Source organism: Caretta caretta, chromosome 6, assembly GCF_965140235.1.
Source record: "Caretta caretta isolate rCarCar2 chromosome 6, rCarCar1.hap1, whole genome shotgun sequence".
NCBI lineage: Eukaryota > Metazoa > Chordata > Testudines > Cheloniidae > Caretta > Caretta caretta.
The window spans coordinates 68258607-68278411 of record NC_134211.1 but is presented as its reverse complement, the minus strand read 5'-3'; the positions used below and the strand labels follow the sequence as shown (position 1 = coordinate 68278411).

Below are 19805 nucleotides of genomic sequence, written 5' to 3'. Positions count from 1 at the left end.
CCTCATCCAATCTCAGTTTCCCCAGCCCAACCACTGGCTCTCAGTCCCATCCATTTCCCTCCCTAGCTCCCAGTCTACTTGCCCAGCCAGTCCCACTCCATCCCACTCACAGTTTCCCTCCCTGCCAGCCTCCAGTCCCAGTTCATCCCCTAGGCTCCTTGTTCCAGTCCACTATCCTGCCTACCCCTCACCCCAAAGTTTAGCTCTTGTCCCCTCTACATTTGAGTAAGGTAGCTTCCTCCTCCACACTCGCTAGGCATCAGCAGGAGGGCCACTGAGAGCACAGGAGAGACTGGCTCCTTTGCTCCCACTTCCAGTGCCTCGCCCCAGCACAGTCCACAATTGCAGAGAAGTTCATCTTAGCTCCAAAGTGGGGCATGCCCAATGTGGATGGAATCCTCAGGTAATTCAGCTACAAACTTTAGCATTTCTCTACTGACCACATACAAACTGCAATTTTTAAGGGCTACTAAATTGGCCAAATTTGGGCAGATTTTCATAGGGATGGTGAAAGAAATATGCCTGACACAAATACCATGCTCCTGCCAAATTTCAAGTCCCTGCTCCAAGGCACGGGGGTGCTAGAGCTTCTCAAAGAAAAGGTCACCCTGGTTGTTGTCTTTTTTAACATGGGCAAAACAACGTATTTTTCCCTAGACACATTCTCAGAAACAGCTCAATCATTTTGGCTGAAATTTTCCAAAATAATTCAGCTTGAGGCAGATATCTGGCAGTAAAATTTCAGCCCAAATGGTTAAAGTTTGGTAAAGTTATAAGCAAATAAACAGCATCTTATAAATGGGAAGTGCTGGGCCATTATAACAATAGTCGGCCCTACCAGCCCCACCCTATAATTATTCTTTGTGTATTCTCACATCTAATAGTTAATATAAATAGTTCCTATTTTAACATAATGGACTTATTTTCATCAACAGGTTTAAGACCTATGTCAACTTTGCCTCTAACACTACTTGTCCAACCGGGGTAGTACATGGAATTATTATGAATGGAATATAAGTCAGGACCTAAGTGTCATTTTCAGGAGTCGAGGACCTGGCTTCACAATGGATTTGCCTGGCTAATGGATTAAGCCTCCGGCAAATGCTGTTTCTCACCTCTAGGACAGTTGTTGTTTGCAGCAGCTCCAAGTGAAGCTCTGGGCTGATTTCTCTGTCTACATGGAAGAGAAACGGGATCTTTCTTCTCTCTTCTGAGTCAGCACTACAGAAAGTGGATGACCGATTCTCAAAGGCCCCTGGCACGGACAACTTGACCTGACAGTTCTCTGAATAAGGAAATGAGAGAGTCAGCCCACACAATTAAGAGCATAAAGACAGAAGAGGAAATCCGTAATATACTACTCTAGATTGCAATCAACTCTCCTCAAGTGACTAATGCCTCAACAAGAATCCCCTCCCAGATGCCAGAACTTCTCACATCCTCCAGAACAAGTTCCCCATTGATTCCCCAAAACCCTGCCTGCAATGCTTCACCACTGATCACCTCCAGCTGTCAAACCTATATAAGAAACCTTGTAACATTAAGATGGGTTTCCTGGTTTCCAATAGTGGGTCCTGCTCACCCGACCCAGTACGGACATGGTAACAGTGCGGGTGTGTGAGCTGTGCCCCCAGCACTGCAGACAGCATTGAGGGACTGCATTAAGTGAAAGGTGGGAATTTTGCTTGGATGGATTTTGGCAGGGAGGGGGGAGTGTTATTTTACAGAATACCTACAGAATTATCCTTGTTTGCCCCAGCTGTCCTCCTCACAATCCCCTTTTGTAGGGATGTCAGTATCTGCCCTTTGCCAGCCAGGTGAACAAAAGGACTGCTAGAAATGAACCAGACAGACCTCCTGAAGGTCCTGTAAAGCCCATATCAATGTTTTTTATACTACACCATAACAAAGGGAAGTGCAGTTCCTCACCATATCCTCTGCCATTCAACCCCTGAATTTGATGGATATGTCAAAGAAAGGACATAGCCATCACAGTTCAGGGCAACTGCACCTGTATTCCCCCCTCACAGTCCCTCAAGTGCACCCATGCTAGGCTCCCAGCTCCTCAACTGTCCTCTCTTGGGCAGAGACCACATTTCTCTCCCTCCGGATCAGAGTGTTTCTAGGCTGCACAGTAATTCCCTGCCTACATTGTGATATCCCCAGGAAGCCAGACTCCATGAACAGGCTAGCATCTGCACTTTGCTTTCTCTTTGAAGGGTATGAATAGCTGTAATTGCCAGCAGTTATAGGTTATCACATGGGCCTTTGTAAGCAAGCACATTTATTCTTAAGGTGAAAGCATTACAGAGAAAACACATTAAAAACCATAAAGGAAACCACATGCATGCTAATAGACTTGCCTGAGATCACCCCTCAACCTCGAGCAAGAGCTCTGTTACTAGTCAGTCCTTCAAACCCCACAAAGGGGTTTTTCTGTGACCACAAGTTCATAACAGCCATGAACAGCTCAGTTTTTCCTTTACACAGCTTGGACCTTTGATCCTGGCCTCATGGAAAAGGTGCTCAGCAGACAAAGGCCCACAATAATACATAACATTTGCATTTAACACAATGGACTCCAAAGATACTTAACTTAATTCAGTAAGGTTTTTCAAGGCTATTGCAGGAAATTGCCATATCTCTTACAAGACCTACCCTGTATTATCCATTTGGTCTTCTCACTTTTATTGATGGAGCCTTGAACACACAGGCAGGGATGAGCCTATGTGAAAAGAATGGGCCATAAGAACTTAACTCTGACTAGGAAATTGTGTTCATTTCCTCACGGACGCTAATGCTAGTCTCTATGATGAGAAGTTACTAGAATAATCCAAGGACAAAAACTCAGGACAGATATGTTCCTGCATCCAGAAGAGCATTTCCCCTAAGCAAGACTCTCCTCGCAGTGCTCAGGGTGACTCTATGGCTTGAGCACCTTCCTCCAACTTTTATTCCTGGTTGCTTCCAACCTAAACTAGTGCCAAATAAAACTGGCCTGGAGAGATTGGCTCCTAAGCTCGTTTGTTACTAAGGGGCACAGGAATGGGAGTGCAGGGATGTGAAGAGGCAGGTGTACCACTACCATCTTCTGTGGAAAGCTATGTGTACCTCAGCACCGGGAGAGGTCCAAAATACTCTCCCCACCACACATACGTTCTCCAGAAACACAGCTTTTCAAAATCTGCCCCACAGCAGATGCGCTGCAATGAAAACTATCACCCCGCTGCCAGACAAAGCAATTTCAAGAAATGCTTCCAGGTGACAGTGTAACATATGGAAAAAGTGGATCAGGTCACCCTTTAGTGGTAAGTCCACTAGAGTATCACAGCCTACTACTGCAACCAGCTAATGGGGTTATTCTTTAGCTCATGTGGTTGAGGTCTCTTCTGTGGTACTTAAAGTCCCAGGTACATGCCCAGCTGACACCCTGTGGGGAAGCGGGAGACATCACTACAATCACAGCCAAAGAGAGCGTCTCTCTGATTTGAGAGAATGAAAGGGGATTTCGGAAAGCAGTGCACCACCAACAGCACAACCCACACTAAATAACAGTCCCCCAGCATGTAAGTAAAAACACATCTTCTGCTCACCACTAGAACTCCATTGGTGATGGACTCAGCGTGGGGAGCTGTGCTGTGGAAATGAAGGGATAATATGAATGAGTTTTGGTTCCTTAGCTACAATCCCCGTTACCTCCCTCTCCCAACTCTCTGCATTGGGGTCTAAACTATGATAGGCTTTTTATAATCTATAATCTGACACTGAAGCAAATGCTTCCTTTATGTCAGACAAAAGTTTTCCACTGTCGGAAAAAAAATAGTATCTTGGTTTTACACAGCTGCTTTGGATTCTCCCACCTTGTCACAGGATAGCCAGAACCCAAGGAGCAAGGATTTGAACAGGATACCAGCCATCCCAGACATATTGCAACGAAACACTGGAATATATACTGTGAAATATCCAGCTGAATTAACCTGCCCTAGACACATCTAGGATACCAAGACTGTGACTTCCTCGGAGCAGTGCTTCAAGAACCCCTTCAAACTGAGGAAGCAGCAGCCTTGTTGGCACGTATAATCGCATCCCCTCACATAGTGAGTACACTGAGATGTACTACAGTGGATTGTAAAGGGTTAATTCAAAACTAGATGTACAGTTAGCAGCACCTGGGGGGAACCTCACCTTTCTTCCAAAGAAAATTCCACATCCAACTCTTCTTTCCCCTCCTTTTCCTTGAAAGAGACCAGACACACAATGGGTCACCTGAATATTGGAGAGTACATTTCATAGCTCCAGACCCACCCCAATCTCTGGATAGAAATTCAATGCTTGTATAATAAGAGTATAGTAGTAGGAATATACTACCAACCACCTGACCAGGATGGTGACTGAGGGAAGGGGGAAGAATGCCAAAGAAAACCTTCACAGTAGCATTTAACTTCAAAAAAGGGGAACTATACAAAAATGAGGAAGCTATTTACATGAAAATTAAAAGGAACAGTCACATGAGGAAAATGCCTGCAAGCTGCATGGAAGCTTTTTTAAAACACCATAATACAGGTTTAAACTAAATGTTTACTCCAAATAAAAAAAAAACAGTAAGAGAATCAAAAAATGCCACCATGGCCAAACAACAGCGTAAAAGAGATAGTTAGAGACAAAAAGACATCCTTTAAAAATTGGAAGTCAAATCCTACTGAGGAAAATAGAAATGTGCACATACTCTGGCAAGTCAAATTTAAAAGTATAATTAGGCAAGCCAAAAAAGAATTTGAAGCGCAACTAGTATGACACACAAAAACTGTGGGGAACAGAAATTAAATACATTAGAAGCAGGAAGTCTGCCAAAAAATCAGTGGGGCCACTGGATGATTGAGGTGCTAAAGGAGCACTCAAGGAAAACAAAGCTGTTGCAGAAAAGCTAAATGAATTCTTTGTGCCAGTCTTCATTTCCCAGGATGTGATGGAGATTCCCACACCTGAGCCATTCTTTTTAAGTGATAAATCTAAGAAACTCTTCCAGATTGAGGTGTCAAAAGAGGTGGTTTTGGAACAAATTGTAAACAGTAATACGTCGCCAGGACCAGATGATATTCACCCAAGAGTTCTGCAGGAATTCAAATATGAAACTGCAGAACTGTGGTATGTAACCTATTGCTTAAATCAGCCTCTGTACCAAATGACTGGAGAATAGCTAATGTAACACAGATTTTTTTAAAAAGGCTCCAGAGGTAACCCGGGTAATTATAGGCCAGTAAGCCTAACTTCAGTACCAGGCCAATTGGTTGAAACTATAGTAAAGAAGAGAATTATTAGATACAGAGATGAACACAATATGTTGAGGAAGAGCCAACGGATTTTGTAAAGGGAAATCCTGTCTCACCAATCTATCAGAATTCATTGAGAGGGTCAACAAACATATGGACAAAGGTGATCCAGTGGATATAGTGTATTTGGACTTTGAGAAAGCGTTTGACAAGGTCCCTCACCAAAGGGTCTTAAGCACCATAAGCAGTCATGGGATAAGAGGGAAGGTCATCCCATGGATCAGTAATGGGTTAAAAGACAAAGCGTAGGAATAAATGGTCAGTTTCACAGTGGAGAGAGGTAAATAGCCGGGTCCCCCAAGGATCTGTACTGAGACCAACTGTACTGCTATTCAACATATTCATCAATGATCTGGAAAAAGGGGTAAAACACTAAGATGGCAAAGTTTGCAGACAATACAAAATTGCTCAAGATAGTTGAGTCAAAAGCTGACTGCAAAGACTTACAAAGAGATCTCACAAAAATGGGTGACAGGGCTACAAAAGAGCAAATGACAGGTTTCAGAGTAGCAGCCGTGTTAGTCTGTATTCGCAAAAAGAAAAGCAGTACTTGTGGCACCTTAGAGACTAACAAATTTATTTGAGCATAAGCTTTCGTGAGCTACAGCTCACTTCATCGGATGCATTCAGTGGGAAAAAAAATGCACAGAATGCATCCGATGAAGTGAGCTGTAGCTCACAAAAGCTTATGTTCAAATAAATTTGTTAGTCTCTAAGGTGCCACAAGTACTCCTTTTCTTTTTAAAAGAGCAAATGAAATTCAATGGTGATAAAAATAAAGTGATGGGTATTGGAAAGCATAATCTCAACTATACATACAAAATGATGGGGTCAATTAGCTGTCATTATTCAAGAAAGATTGTGGATAGTTCTCGGAATCTGCTCGATGTGCAGCAGCAGACGAAAAAGTTAACAATGTTAGGACCCATTAGGAAAAGGACAAATAATAAGACAGAAATTATCATAGTTCCACTATAGAAATCCATGGTACACCCACACCTGAAATATTGCGTGCAGTTCTGGTCATTCCAACTCAAGGAAGATATATTAGAATTGGAAGTAGTACAGAAAAGGGCAACAAGAATTATTAGCAGTATGAGGAGATAGTAAAAAGACAGACTGTTGAGCTTGGAAAAGAGACAAATTAGGGGGATATAACAGAGGTCTATAAAACGATCAATGGTGTGGAGAAAGTGAATAAGGAAGTGTTATTTACCCCTTCACATAACAAAAGAACTAAGGGTCACCCAATTACATTAATAGGCAGCAGGTTTAGAATAAACAAAAGGAAGTACTTCACTCAATGCACAATCAACCTGTGGAACTCATTGCCTGGGGATGTTGGGAAGGCCAAAAGTTTATCTGAGCTAAAAAAAGAATTAGATAAGTTAATGGGGGATAAGTTCATCAATGGCTAAGTGGGTCAGGGACACAACCCCATGCTCTTGGTATCTGACCTCTCCCTGGCTGAAGCTGGGACTAGATGACAAAGATGGATCACTTGATATCTTGCCCTGTTCTGTTCACTCCATCTGAAGCATCTGTCACTGACCACTGTAGGAAGGCAGGATACTGGGCTCGATGGACCATTGGCATGACCCAGTTTGGCTGTTCTTCTGTTCTTATGTAACTTCTCACAAAGTCATCTTTCACACTGGGGCTTTACAGATATCTGAGCTGACCTGTCTCTCATACAAAGACATGTAGCCTCTCATTTAGTCTAAATTTTTATTCTCTCCATTCTCCTTCCCCTTTCTCTGTTAACAGGCAGCCACCCCTGAGGCTGGCATAGCGAGCTAATAGTGTGGAAGATGGTACCCACCCATCTTCTCCTAGTCCAAACATAGCACCTTCACTATGAAGCTAAACCCAACTGATCTGAAGAGAGACACTGCTGAGGATACCCTCCACCCGTGCATCTTATGCTCGTTTATGTTGCTGGAGGGCTAAATATACAGAGAAACATTGTGGTTAATAATCTTAAATGGGAGTAAAGTGGAGGCAAAAGCAAGAAGCAAGTACTTCCCTACTAAAAAACAAGTGATTTTGTAACCCACACACCTTCTGGTGTGTTGTTCTGTCCCATCTAGTGGCACCGAGACCACTTAGAGCAGAGGTGAGCAAACTATGGCCCACGGGCCACATCTGGTCCACGGGACCATCCTACCCAGCCCTTGAGCTCCCGGCCAGGGAGGCCAGCCCCCAGTCCCTCCCCCGCAGCCTCAGCTGGCCGCGTGGTTTGCGCAGTTTGCACCCGCTCACCTCCCAGGCTTTCCAATAAGCCTGTCCTGCCCTCTGAGCAGCATGGTAAGGGGGCAGTGAGGGGAGGGGGTGATTGGATGAGGCGGAGGTTTGGGGCGGGGGGGTGATCAGGAGACAGGGAGCGGGGGGGGGTGGATAGGGGGTAGGGTCCTGGGGGGGCAGTTAGGGATGGGGGTCCCAGGAGGGGACAGTCAGGGGACAAGGAGTGTGGGGGGATTGGATGGGTCAGTGGTCCCGGGGTGCCTATCATGGGGCAGGGTGTGGATAGGGGTTGGGGCAGTCAGGGAACAAGGAGCAGGGGAGGTTGGATAGGGCGTGGGGTCCCGGGAGGGGGCAGTCAGTGGACAAGGAGCAGGGGGGGTTGGATGAGTTGGGAGTTCTAAGGGGGGCAGTCAGGGGGCGTAAAGTAGGAGGGTGATAATGGGGGTGGGGGCCAGGCTGTTTGGGGAGGCACAGCCTTCCCTACCTGGCCCTCCATACAGTTTTGCAACCCCGATGTGGCCCTCAGGCCAAAAAGTTTGCCCACCCCTGACTTAGAGAGACAGAGAGATTATTGAGTCTGCTCTACAGACTTAGCTAAAAAGCAGTTGCCTTTTAGCTCATGCAGTAGAGGCTCATGCACTAAGCTTCAGAGGCCCCAGGTTTGATCCTGATGACCAGGGTCTGTCTGTGTCACAAGTGGGGGCTCTGGAGCTTTTAGTGCATGAGCCTCTACTGCATGAGCTAAAAGCCAGTTGGCTCTGGCTAAGGCTGTAGAGCAGACTCATTAATCTCTCTTTCTCTCCAAGTGGTCTCGATGCCACTAGATGGGACAGAACACCACACCCAGGAGGTGTGTAGGTTACACTTTATCATAAGCTCCCAGATAGTCTTTAATCACAGCAGTGCCCTGACAGCACTCAGTCAGCTGAGGTTGCAGCAACAGCTGTGGTGGGGGTTTGTGCTTGTTCTCACCATATAGCAGAGGAGCTCAGATATAACGTGATGGAGGATATGAAGAGCAAACAAAACACAAACTGATTTATATAATCTGGATTCCAAGACAAATGCAGCAGCTTATAGTGGAGACCCTTCCAAAAAGTAAAATTATACCCAGTTTCATCAAGGTAATGAGCTCATATGTACCTTAACGGCCATTTCTAACCATAGGTCTTCTGTGCCAATAGTCATGCCTTGGCTTCCCTCTATGGCCTGCACTCCTGCCACCTCAGATCTCCCCAGCTAAAATATTATTAAAGTCTAATCAGTGCTTAGATGGAAGACCTCAAAGAAAAATCTATATACTGCAGGATGTGGTGATGACAATGAAGTCATATTTCCCTCTGGGTCAGTAAGTGTCCAGTATAGTTGAGTGGTGGTGGTTGTTCTACTTAAAGTGCATGTTTTTGCAAGAGTAGATGTGTTTGTTTCACCCTCCTAGGAAAATTCTGCTTGAATAATTGCATTCTGTCTCCCTGAATTCCCCTCGCAATTACTCCCTCAGGAAAATCAGACTGGTCTCTCAAACGGGCAAAGATTTGATTGTAAATGGAGGTTGGGAGAGTACCACCATTCTTCTTCCACCAAACTGAGCCCTGATTACAAATCCAAACCTCATGCTGGGTTTGTGAAACCTGCTGGGCCAATGTATGATTTCATATAGAAACCACAAAGAATTCACTGCTTGCAGGTGAGTTTCATTCTAACCTGGAACTCAAGGACTCTGATCCCTCACAGAGCAAAACTGAAAGGAGATTTACATGAACCCCTGCAAAACAGAACTGCAGAGTTTTGTACAACTTCATTGTTAATCAGTTCACAGGCCTCTAGTTTAGATATCAGCCGATACATTCACCTTTTGTGTGCACTACCTCCTCTGAAGCATTGACAGCCTACAATGCATAAATGCATGATGTTTCCCAAAAAGGACAGTATAGTGTTTTTTTTAAAAACACCCCAAGAAATCTCCCATACAACCTACTTTGGCAATTGCCTTCTATTTCATGCAGAAATGTGGCAAGGGACGTGGAGGCAATATGGACTTTAAATCTGAATATTTCCCTGAGGAATTTTCACCAGTGACTCAATATCAATCACCACCAATAATTTCTAAGGGTTTGTGTCATATTGTGAGCCCTAGAAGCCAAACAACAGGGTAGTTTGAACACGGGACTATGGTGGAAGCTTTAAGATCTAATGCTTCAAAGGAATTCTGGATAAAAAGTAGAACGTAATTATTTAGTGTTATCTCTGAAATGTGATCCAGGACAACTGCATAGGTTGAGATTCGTTAGCCACATTATACTCCATTTTGAAAAGGAATATTTATTAAATCAACACTTGCTACATACCTAATGTGGGAAGTAATCCTGGTACAACTACCAGCCTCTTCATCACATGTCAATTACACATCCTACCTGCACTAGTCTTTTCCCCACTGGGAAGTTGGGTATAAAAGTCTCACCTGGGGATTTAGCACAAATGTGTGATTCAAAGTCTGCCCTGGGGTAATATTCCCCACATCAAAATGAATGGAGGCAGCATGACTCCTCAGCACAATGCCTTTGTCATAGAAGGTGAACTCCACAATATTCTGCAATGAGAGAAGCGAGAAATCTTATCTAAACATCTTATCTTCCACAGTCAAATAAAATCTATCATAGCCTAATGTGGAATAAAGGGACATTCTCAATTCATTTGTTATTCTGTCCTTTGTCTTATCATACAATCATAGGACTGGAAGGGACCTCAAGAGGTCATTTAGTCCAGTCCCATGCACTCATGGCAGGACTAAGTATTATCTAGACAATTCCTGACAGGTGTTTGTCTAATCTGCTCTTAAAAATCCCCAATGATGGAGATTCCACAACCTCCCTAAGCAATTTATTCCAGTGCTTAACCATCCTGACAGTTAGGAAGTTTTTCCAAATGTCCAACCTAGACCTCCCTTGCTGCAATTTAAGTCCACTGCTTCTTGGCCTATCCTCAGAGGTTAAGAACAACAATTTTTGTCCCTCCTCCTTGTAACAACCTTTTATGTACTTGAAAACTTATCTCCCCACTCAGTCTTCTCTTTTCCAGACTAAACAAACCCAATTTTTTAAAATCTTCCCTCAGAGGTCATGTTTTCAAGACCTTTAATCATTTTTGTTGTTCTTCTCTGGACTTTCTCTAATTTGTCCACATCTTTCTTGAAATGTGGCACCCAGAACTGGACACAATACTCCAGTTGAGGCCTAATCAGCGTGGAGTAAAGTGGAAGAATTACTTCTTGTGTCTTACAACACTCCTGCTAATACATCCCAGAATGATGTTCGCTTTTTTGCAACAGTGTTACACTATTGACTCATATTTAGCTTACAATCCACTCTGACCCCCAGATCCCTTTCTGCAGTACTCCTTCCTAGGCAGGCATTTCCCATTTTGTATGTGGTGCAACTGATTGTTCCTTCCTAAATGGAGTACTTTGCATTTGTCCTTACTGAATTTCATCCTATTTACGTCAAACATTTCTCTGGTTTGTCCAATTTGTCCAGGCCATTTTGAATTTTAATCCTATCCTCCAAAGCACTTGCAACCCCTCCCAGCTTGGTATCATCCACAAACTTTATAAGTGTATGCTCTATGCCATTATCTAAATCACTGATGAAGAGATTGAACAGAAGTGATCCCTGCAGGACTCCGCTCATTTTACCCTTCCAGCATGACTCGGAACCACTCTCTTGGAACGGTTTTCCCAACCAGTTTTGCACCCACCTTATAGTATCTCCATCTAGGTTGCATTTATCTAGTTTGTTTATGAGAAGGTCATGCGAGACGGTATCAAAAACTTTACTAAAGTCAAGATATACCACATCTACTGCTTCCCCCCGCATCCACTATCTTGTCAAAGAAAGCCATCAGGTTGGTTTGACACTATTTGTTCTTGACAAATCCATGCTGACTGTTACTTATCACTTTATTATCTTCTAGATGTTTGCAAATTGATTGCTTATTATTTGCTCCATTATCTTGCCAGGTACAGAAGTTAAGCTGACAGTCTGTAATTCCACGGGTTCTCCTTATTTCTCTTTTTATAGATTGGCACTATATTTGCCCTTTTCCAGTCTTCTGGAATCTCTCGCGTCTTCCATACCTTTTCAAAGATAATCACTAATGGCTCAGATATCTCTTCAGTCAGATCCTTGAGTATTCTAGGATGCGTTTCATCAGGCCCTGGGGACTTGAAGTCTTCTACCCTTTTATTTTCAAGCAACTAAAACATTTCCCCTCCTAAGTTTGTGTTTTGTGACAAACCTCCACATGGATGCTACTTCTGCTAGCATGTGCTCCAGACTGGAGAATGTGGGACAGCCAATGCACCTAGGGTCTGTATGCATAACACTCTCGCTGAACATACGACACCTGAAGAGGTGAGGTAATCAATAGACACAGCAGGCATCTGTGTGACATAAAGAGAGTGGCAGTAGGGACTGGTGCAACCAGATACACAACATATTCTCCCCCAGTAACAGACTTGGGGTCTGGAAGGAGTGAAGGAACAGAGCAAGAGGAAGAGGCAGAACAAGAGGAAAAGTAGAGAAGGGGAGAAGACTTGAACAGAAGGCAAGCAACTAGCATAGCCATGTGATGGCAGAAGCACAAGCATAGACAGCAGAGACCCCATTTAGTTCTACTCAATATATTAAGTTGGGAGAAAAAATTCTAAGCTAGACAAGCATTTAAATACTGCAGTACATTCCTGCTAATGGCCAACAGTAATGCTCTGGGGTAGGACACAATCAGAGCCAGCCCAAAACATTTTGGCACCTGTGGCGGGGAGATCAAGTGACACCCCATGTCCTCTCACTTGGGTCAAAACTTTGAAAGGTCTCAATTCTGCCTTCTTTCTGTTCTACTCCTCTCATGGTACTGCTCTGCTACCTACCCCAATAAAGGAGAACTAACAACTTAAAAGACTTTGTTCGAAGTTTTAAGTAACACTTAACTTTCAAACGCCTAAACAGCAAATGTAACTTCTCTTGTCAGCATAGTAAACACTGGCATTTTTATCTGTTTGAATAATCAAAGTGGTGCTTTCCATGCCTTCTTGGTTTCAAAGATTTGAACTGCTTCCTGCTGAAGGTCCATCGTCTGAGCCAACTCGTGCTCTACTGAGATGGTTGCAAGGCCGACCAGCCTCTCCTGCGTCATTGTGGAGCGTAGATGTGTTTTTATTAACTTCAGCCTGGAGAAGCTGCGTTCTCCACTCGCAACTGTTATAGGAAGCGTTAGATGTATGTGCAGAGCAACAAAAGCATTTGGAAAGAGGGTGGTCATCTTATTTGTGCACATATATTCCAGGACAGCCTTTGGAGTTGATACTGCTCAAATATATCTTGAAAGGACTTTCAATTCATCACCGAAGCACTTGCATCAATATCGTGCATGTCATCATGTGTCAACACGGTCTCCAGTGCCCTGCATTGCTGGTGTAGGTCTTCTTCAGGTATAGTGAGGAGTTTTGGAATATCATACAACATCCCAAATATACTGCTGTGTTCCTTGAGCTGCATGGAACATTCAACTGACTGTATTGCACAATCTAGCACCTGGTTAAAGAATACAACTTTGATTTGTTTTTTGTGGTCTCTTATGGGATTATCCTGTGCTTTGCAATCAAAATGTCTTCTTCAGTGACTCCTGTGTTCTTGAATGGGTGGGAAAATAGCTTCAGTGTGAAGTTCCTCTGCCAACTTCTGTGCACTCTTCAGAATGTTTTGAAATCCCTCATCTGACCGATAAAACTGTAAGTGTGACTTTGCTTTGTCCAGCTGTTCCATTGCTCCAGATATTTCAAGGTCAACACCTTGGAGTCTCTTGCTTAGAACATTTATTTCAAACAGTATGTCATGCCACAACACTAAGCCACACAGAAATTTGAAGTTGGTATGTTTCTGGTGATTCCATTTCCCTCTGCCACTGTTCTCCCATGAACAGTTTCTGTCATAGCATTATCCTCCATAATGGCAACTATGGCATCATCTATCTTCCCAATTTGGTGTCTGACAGGCTTTAACGCCTCCACTTGACTTTCCCTTCATGTGGCACTTAGTGGTTTCAGTGTGAGAGAGGATGTTCCCAGATGTTGCTTCAAAATTTGCCATCGATGAGTTGATGCAGAGAAAAATACATAGATGTTTTGAATTACATTAAAAAATTCAGCAGCTTCACTAACCACCAAGTTCAATGAATGAGAACTGCATGGGACAAAAAAAGCTCGAGGGTTTAAATCCGTGTCTGCATTCCTCTGTTCCTTCCTTTCATATTGGCACCATTATCGTAGCCCTGACCTCTCATGTCAACTATCGCAATTCCCTTATCTTTTGACTTTTTAAGAAGCATATTTGTCATACCAGCTCCTGTAGTATCATCAATGTCAATAAATTCTAGAAAATGCTCTCTGACAGTCACCATTGCAGGGACATTTTCACTAGGTTCTGTTGTTGTTACAAAACTCACCATTAAAGCCATTTGTTCCATATGGCTGATGTCAGGTGTGCAGTGCAGAATAACAGAGTAATATCTTGCTGACTTCAGATCTGCCACAATCTTCTGTTTGACTGTTATTGCCAGTAACTGTATGATCTCATTTTGAATTCTTTTTCCAAGGTAGTGGTGTGCGTACATTTCTTGGGTGGTGACTCTTCTTAGATGCTCCTGGAGTACAGCATCAAACTCAGCCATCAGCTCCACAATTTTAAGGAAGTTTGTTTGGCACATACAGCTGATCTGAAGTGCCACACAATGCTAGGTTTTGGGTAGCAAGCATTCTCACAATGGCAATGAACCTTTTCAGAACATTTTGCCAGTGAAGAGACTCTGATGCAATCTTCTCTTAATGCTGATCATCTATGGTGGCCTTTAACCTTAGTCTCATCTCAAGCTCTTTCCACCTATGGAATGCTCTCCGGTGATTTGCTGCCTTCTCATGGCATGCCAGATTTCTAGACAGATTTTTCCAGTCCTTTGTTCCTGTAGAACCCAATGCAGCTGGAACATTAGACTGGAAGAGTTTGCAACAGAAACAGTATGCAGCATTCTGGGTTTTTGAGTACATAAGCCATGGCCTCTACACTTTGTCACCATTGGGGATTTCACGCCAGTAATGTGTTGGATGGAAACTTCTATTTTCATTGTCTTTGGGGAACATGAAGTTTTTCACTTGCTGTGGCCCATGCAGTACAAGGAAGTCCTTCAGGCTACTGCTCAAGTGGGTCCACAGTCCTGGATCATCTAGACTTAAGGAACTAAACTCAGCAGCAGCAGCTGTTTCTTGCGCCTCCACCACACTTTTCTCTGATCTACACTTTTCTTCAGGAATGTGCATGGTTACATCCATTTGAGATGGAGATATGGATGCTGCAGTAGATGCCAGGTCACCTGCACTCTGACTAACTGGAAGATCAGGCATCTCCTCACCACTCACATCCTCACTGGGGCCAGAAGGCTCACTGTGAACATTTGTGTCTATATAGCTCAGGAGAGCTCCTTCCTGCTTAGATAGAAAAGTTTCCTTTGCTTTTTCTTTCTTTTTCTGAATGCCGCCCCAGAGGAGTGTTTTCTTTTTTCATTCATGACTGCTGTTCTGTGCCAGCTATAGTGGCTCTCAACACTCAGTTCAAGGGGACACATAAGCAGGCTGGTAGCAGGGCCTGAGTGAGGGAAGATATCAGCATCTTAAGGGCCTAACTGGCTCCTACTACTTCAGTTGACTGCCTGTTCTCCTCAAGTGGATTCAGGAAAGCAGCAGGAAACAGGAAGCTCTCTGAGAAGCTGGTGTTAATCAGTCCAGGCTCCTGGGGGTGCTAGAGAGGTACATAAGAGGCTCCTCCTCCTCTCTCTTCCTGCAGCTCCTGCTGCTTTCTGTTATTCCCTCTCACCTTTTCTCCTGCCTGCCTGTAATGTCTCTTGTGCCCTCCTTCCTCCAGCACAGCACTCCATCTCTGTGCATCTGGAGCAGAGAGAATACATATGCACCAGCAGCAGACACAATTTTCTACACTCTGGGTCCTAGTGGCGCTCCCCGCAAGTCTGGCACCTGAGGTGGCCACCTCAGTTCGCCTCATCATAAGGCCAGCCCTGGACACAATGAGCTTATTGGTCGGGGAGAGAATGTCAGACAGTTAGCTAACTGGTTCTTCTCTAATGTGTTTGCCTATCAACCAATATAAGCCAGCATCCCCTGCATTTGATTATGAAAACTTTTCTCAGAGGTCTTGGCCTCCTGTGCTTTGTGAGCAGTTTTGAATGCCATGCAATTCAGTAATCAAGTGATACGTTGGGTCTTAAAACAAGTGATATTATTTAGGAAGGCTCAGGGGTACATAAGTTTTTCAACATAACTCTAATGGCTGCTGCCCTAGCAAGTTTGAAAGAACAGGCAGCGTTTCAGGCTTCCTGCAGAGTGGCTTCCTACAGAGAAAAGTATTATAGATATTACTATGCTGTCACTATTTGGCTATCAATAGGAAATTGATTAACTTTTTGGATAGTCTATTGACTTCTTTTCACAGAAGATTATGTTGGTACATCTCTACAACACCTGTCATAAAACCTCTACACACCAGCCCCGTAGCCAAAGCCTTTCCACAAGGCAGACCAAGTGAGAACTCAATCAGCCAATCCCACATGACATCCTGGTGAGCAACAGCATTCCTACCTTGCCCCCCTTCCTTAAACTCCTGTATGGGGATGCTGAATTTGATACCCCATCTCCAATTATGCCTTATGGTTCTTTTTTAATGAGGCAGTGGTGTCTAATGATTTGAGCTTTGGATTGGAAACCTGACTTTTAACTCTGGCTTTGTCAGACTTCCAGTGTAGTTTGGGGGAAACCACAACACTTTTGGGCCTTAGTTTTCTCATGTATCCAACAGGAATTTGCTTACCTAACCACACTGAAATCTTGAGAGGATTAGTTCACACAGCACTTTCAGATGTACAGTTCTATATAAACAATAATATTCCACTTGCAAACACTTTCCTTTGAGAAAACTGCAAAAAGCATAATTTCTTCATCTACCCTGCCTCCATCTCAAGAGTCCTTAAAAGTCACAGCTCCTACTTTTCCCTGCACCACTATTTTTCCAGAGCCTTGTTTTAAATAAAAAAGAAGTCTTCACTGAAATTTACCTCCTACATTTGTCATCAGAAATCACTTCACTGGGAAGTGAAGAGCCTGATAGAGGCAGATCTTGAATCTCTAAATTTTATTTCAGTATGTGTGTGTCTTGGAATAATGACCCTTTGTTTTTTGAATGCTAAGACCCTTCCACTGCGGATGGAGTAGGGTAATCTAGCCAGCTCTATGTCAAAGAAACCCACCTCACCTTCACAGCACTGTGGATCCTGTATTCAAAGGTTTCATTCCACTCTGGATCACTGGAATTATAAACAACCTGTGTTCGAGATGTGACTGGAGATGCAGTTGGAAGATTCAATGCCACATAGCAGTCTGCCTTGGACACTGAAAGGGAGGACAGAAGACTGGCATCAGGAAAATCCTCAACAGGCAACTTCTCTCCTCAGCTCATAGCTAGGGCCCTACCAAATTCACTGTCCATTTTGGTCAATTTCACAGTCATAGGATTTTAAAAATCATAAATTTCATGATTTCAGCTTTTTAAATCTGAAATATCCCAGTGTTGTAATTGTTGGAGTCCCGACTCAAAGGATTTGGGGGGCAGGGGGGTGGATTGCAAGGTTATTGTAGGGGGATTGCAATATTGCTACCCTTCCTTCTGTGCTGTTGCTGATGGTGGCATTGCCTTCAGAGCCGGGCAGCTGGAGAGCTGCAGCTACTGGCTGGGAGCCCAGCTTTGAAGGCAGAGCCACTGCCCGCAGCAGCATACAAGTAAGGATGACATATTATGATATTTCCACCCTTACTTCTGTGCTGCTGCCTGCAGAGCTGGGCCCTCAGTCAGCAGCCACCACTCGCTAGCTGCCCAGTTCTGAAGTCAGCAAGGCAGAAGTAAGGGTGGCATAGTATGGTATTGCCACCCTTATTTCGGCGCTGCTGCTAGCAGGGCATTGCCTTCAGAGCTGGGTGCCCAACTAACAGCTGCCACTCTCCAGCTACCCAGATCTGAAAGCAGTGTAGAAATCAGGGTGGCAATACCACAAGCCCCCTAAAATAAACTTGTGACACACACACACACACCCCACAACTCACTTTTGGGTCAGGACACCCAATCTGAGAAATGCTGGTCTCCCCTGTGAAATCTGTATAGTATAGAGTAAAAGCACACAAGAGTAGATTTCATGATCTGTGATGCGATTTTCATGGCCATGAATTTGGTCGGGCCCTACTCATAGCTTTCTTTGAAAGCCAACCCATCATGTCTCATTATCCACTTTCTTTTCAGCGTTTAGTTCGGGCTACTGAATATCAATAACCTAGCGTTCAAAATGGCTGTCAAAACAAGCATGTTCCTATGGAGTCAATTCCACTTAAGATGCAAAACGCAGCCAAAGCACCAAAAATTGAGAGTACTGACCTGTAACTGGAAGTTCTTTGAGACGTGTGGCCCTGTCTGTATTCCACACAGGTCCAGAAATTCTAACAAGCAGAGTCCACTGGCCTGCACATGCACAGGAGCTCACCTCATGCTCCAGACCGAGGGTATAAAAGGTGGTGCGGGCCTCTCTAGTGCCTCTTCGTACCATGAAGACAGCAGCAGAGGGCACGGAGAGCAGGTACTGGAATACACATATGGACCACACATCTGAGAACATTCAGTTACATGTAAGTAACCTCCATTTCTTCTTCAAGTGCTGATCCCTATGTATATTCCACACACGGGTAACTGGCAGGCAGTATTCATCCTGGAGGAGAGTGCGAGGATGCCAGCTGCAAAGATGCTTGAAGTACTGCAGCTCCCACTACTGCACCCTCAGCAGAGGCCTGAACTAGTGTGAATGGAGCTCCAGGTAGCTACTCTGCATATATCCACTATCAGTGCTTCCTGCAGGGATGCTGTAGAGACAGCTTGTGCTTTTGTGAAGTGTGTCCTTATCCCATCAGGCAGAGGGACAAGTGCTAGTTGGTAGCACACGATGATGCACCCAGAAATCCATTTAGAGATTCTTTGACAGGATATACTTTGTCCTTGTGACCTCTCTGCTATAGAAAGAAATAGCCTAGGTGATTTTCTGGCAGACTTGGTCCTCTGCAGGTAGAATGACTAGGCATGTCTGACATCCAGGGAATGAAGTCTCCTCTCCTCCACAGAGACACAGGGTTTCAGGAAGAAAATTTGGTAGACATGGAATTCAGAAATAACTTAGGGAAGGAATTTAGGATGGAACAGAAGGGAGACCTTTTGTGTGTGAAAAATAGCATATGGTGGGCCTGCCAGGAGGGTTCCCATCTCGCATCTGGCTGAGGTAACAGCAACTAAAAATGCAACTTTCATGGATAGGTAGGACATGGAGCATGTTGTCAAGGGTTCAAATGGCAGCCTGGTGAGTGCTGATGGGACGAGATAAAGGTCCCATTGAGGTGCAGGTTTGACGACTGGCAGAAAAGTTCTAATTAAGCCTTCCATGAATCTCACTATTGTAGGGTGAGTAAAGATGGGAACTCTCTTTACTGGAAGAAGGCAAGCACTGATCCCTACAAAATGGACCTGCAGTTAGCTAATGGAAAGATCTGAGATCTTTAGAAACAGCAGGTAAACTAAAACAACTGGGATCTCTCAGAACTTGGAGAAGGCTGCCTATGCTAAGCCCAAGTAGAGAGAAGTATCTCCATTTAGCTAGGTAGCAGGTCCTAGTTGAGTCTTTCCTACTTTGAATAAGAATATCTTGGATGGGTGCCAAGCAAAGACACTCTAGTTCTGATGCCCATCCAAACACCAGGCCATGAGGTGGAGTGGGTCTGGATGGGAGGGTCTGATTCTGCCCCCTTCCTGAGTAAGGAGATCCAGGATGGAGCAGATCCTGAGAGGAGGATGAACTGACATTCTCAGGAGTTCCGGGAACCAAAACTGTCTGGGCCAGTGGGTGTGAGGAGAATGACTCTGGCCCTTTCATGATGGATCTTTCTCAAGACCCATGGTAATGGGAGAACAGGCGGAAAGGCATCTTTAAGTTCGTCCGTCCATGACAACAGGAGAGCATTGCCCTGGGAGCCATGATCCATAGCTCCTCTGGAGCACGATAAGGGAAGCTTCCTGTTTGTTTGGGACA

The 19805-nt window shown here is 44.3% G+C and overlaps 1 protein-coding gene across 1 annotated transcript in view; it reads right to left on the bottom strand.

Annotated features, from left to right (window-relative positions):
- Nucleotides 1–19805, bottom strand: part of LOC125638794 (cytosolic phospholipase A2 zeta-like) — a 42469-nt gene that overhangs the window by 17560 nt on the left and 5104 nt on the right. The window contains exons 3-8 of the mRNA XM_048854930.2: nucleotides 16943–17079; nucleotides 10036–10164; nucleotides 4186–4235; nucleotides 3594–3636; nucleotides 2659–2725; nucleotides 1116–1285 (exon numbers count right to left, since the gene is read on the bottom strand). Of these exons, the coding sequence (XP_048710887.1) occupies nucleotides 1116–1285; nucleotides 2659–2725; nucleotides 3594–3636; nucleotides 4186–4235; nucleotides 10036–10164; nucleotides 16943–17079 (596 nt within the window). The remainder of the gene's footprint in view (nucleotides 1–1115; nucleotides 1286–2658; nucleotides 2726–3593; nucleotides 3637–4185; nucleotides 4236–10035; nucleotides 10165–16942; nucleotides 17080–19805) is intronic.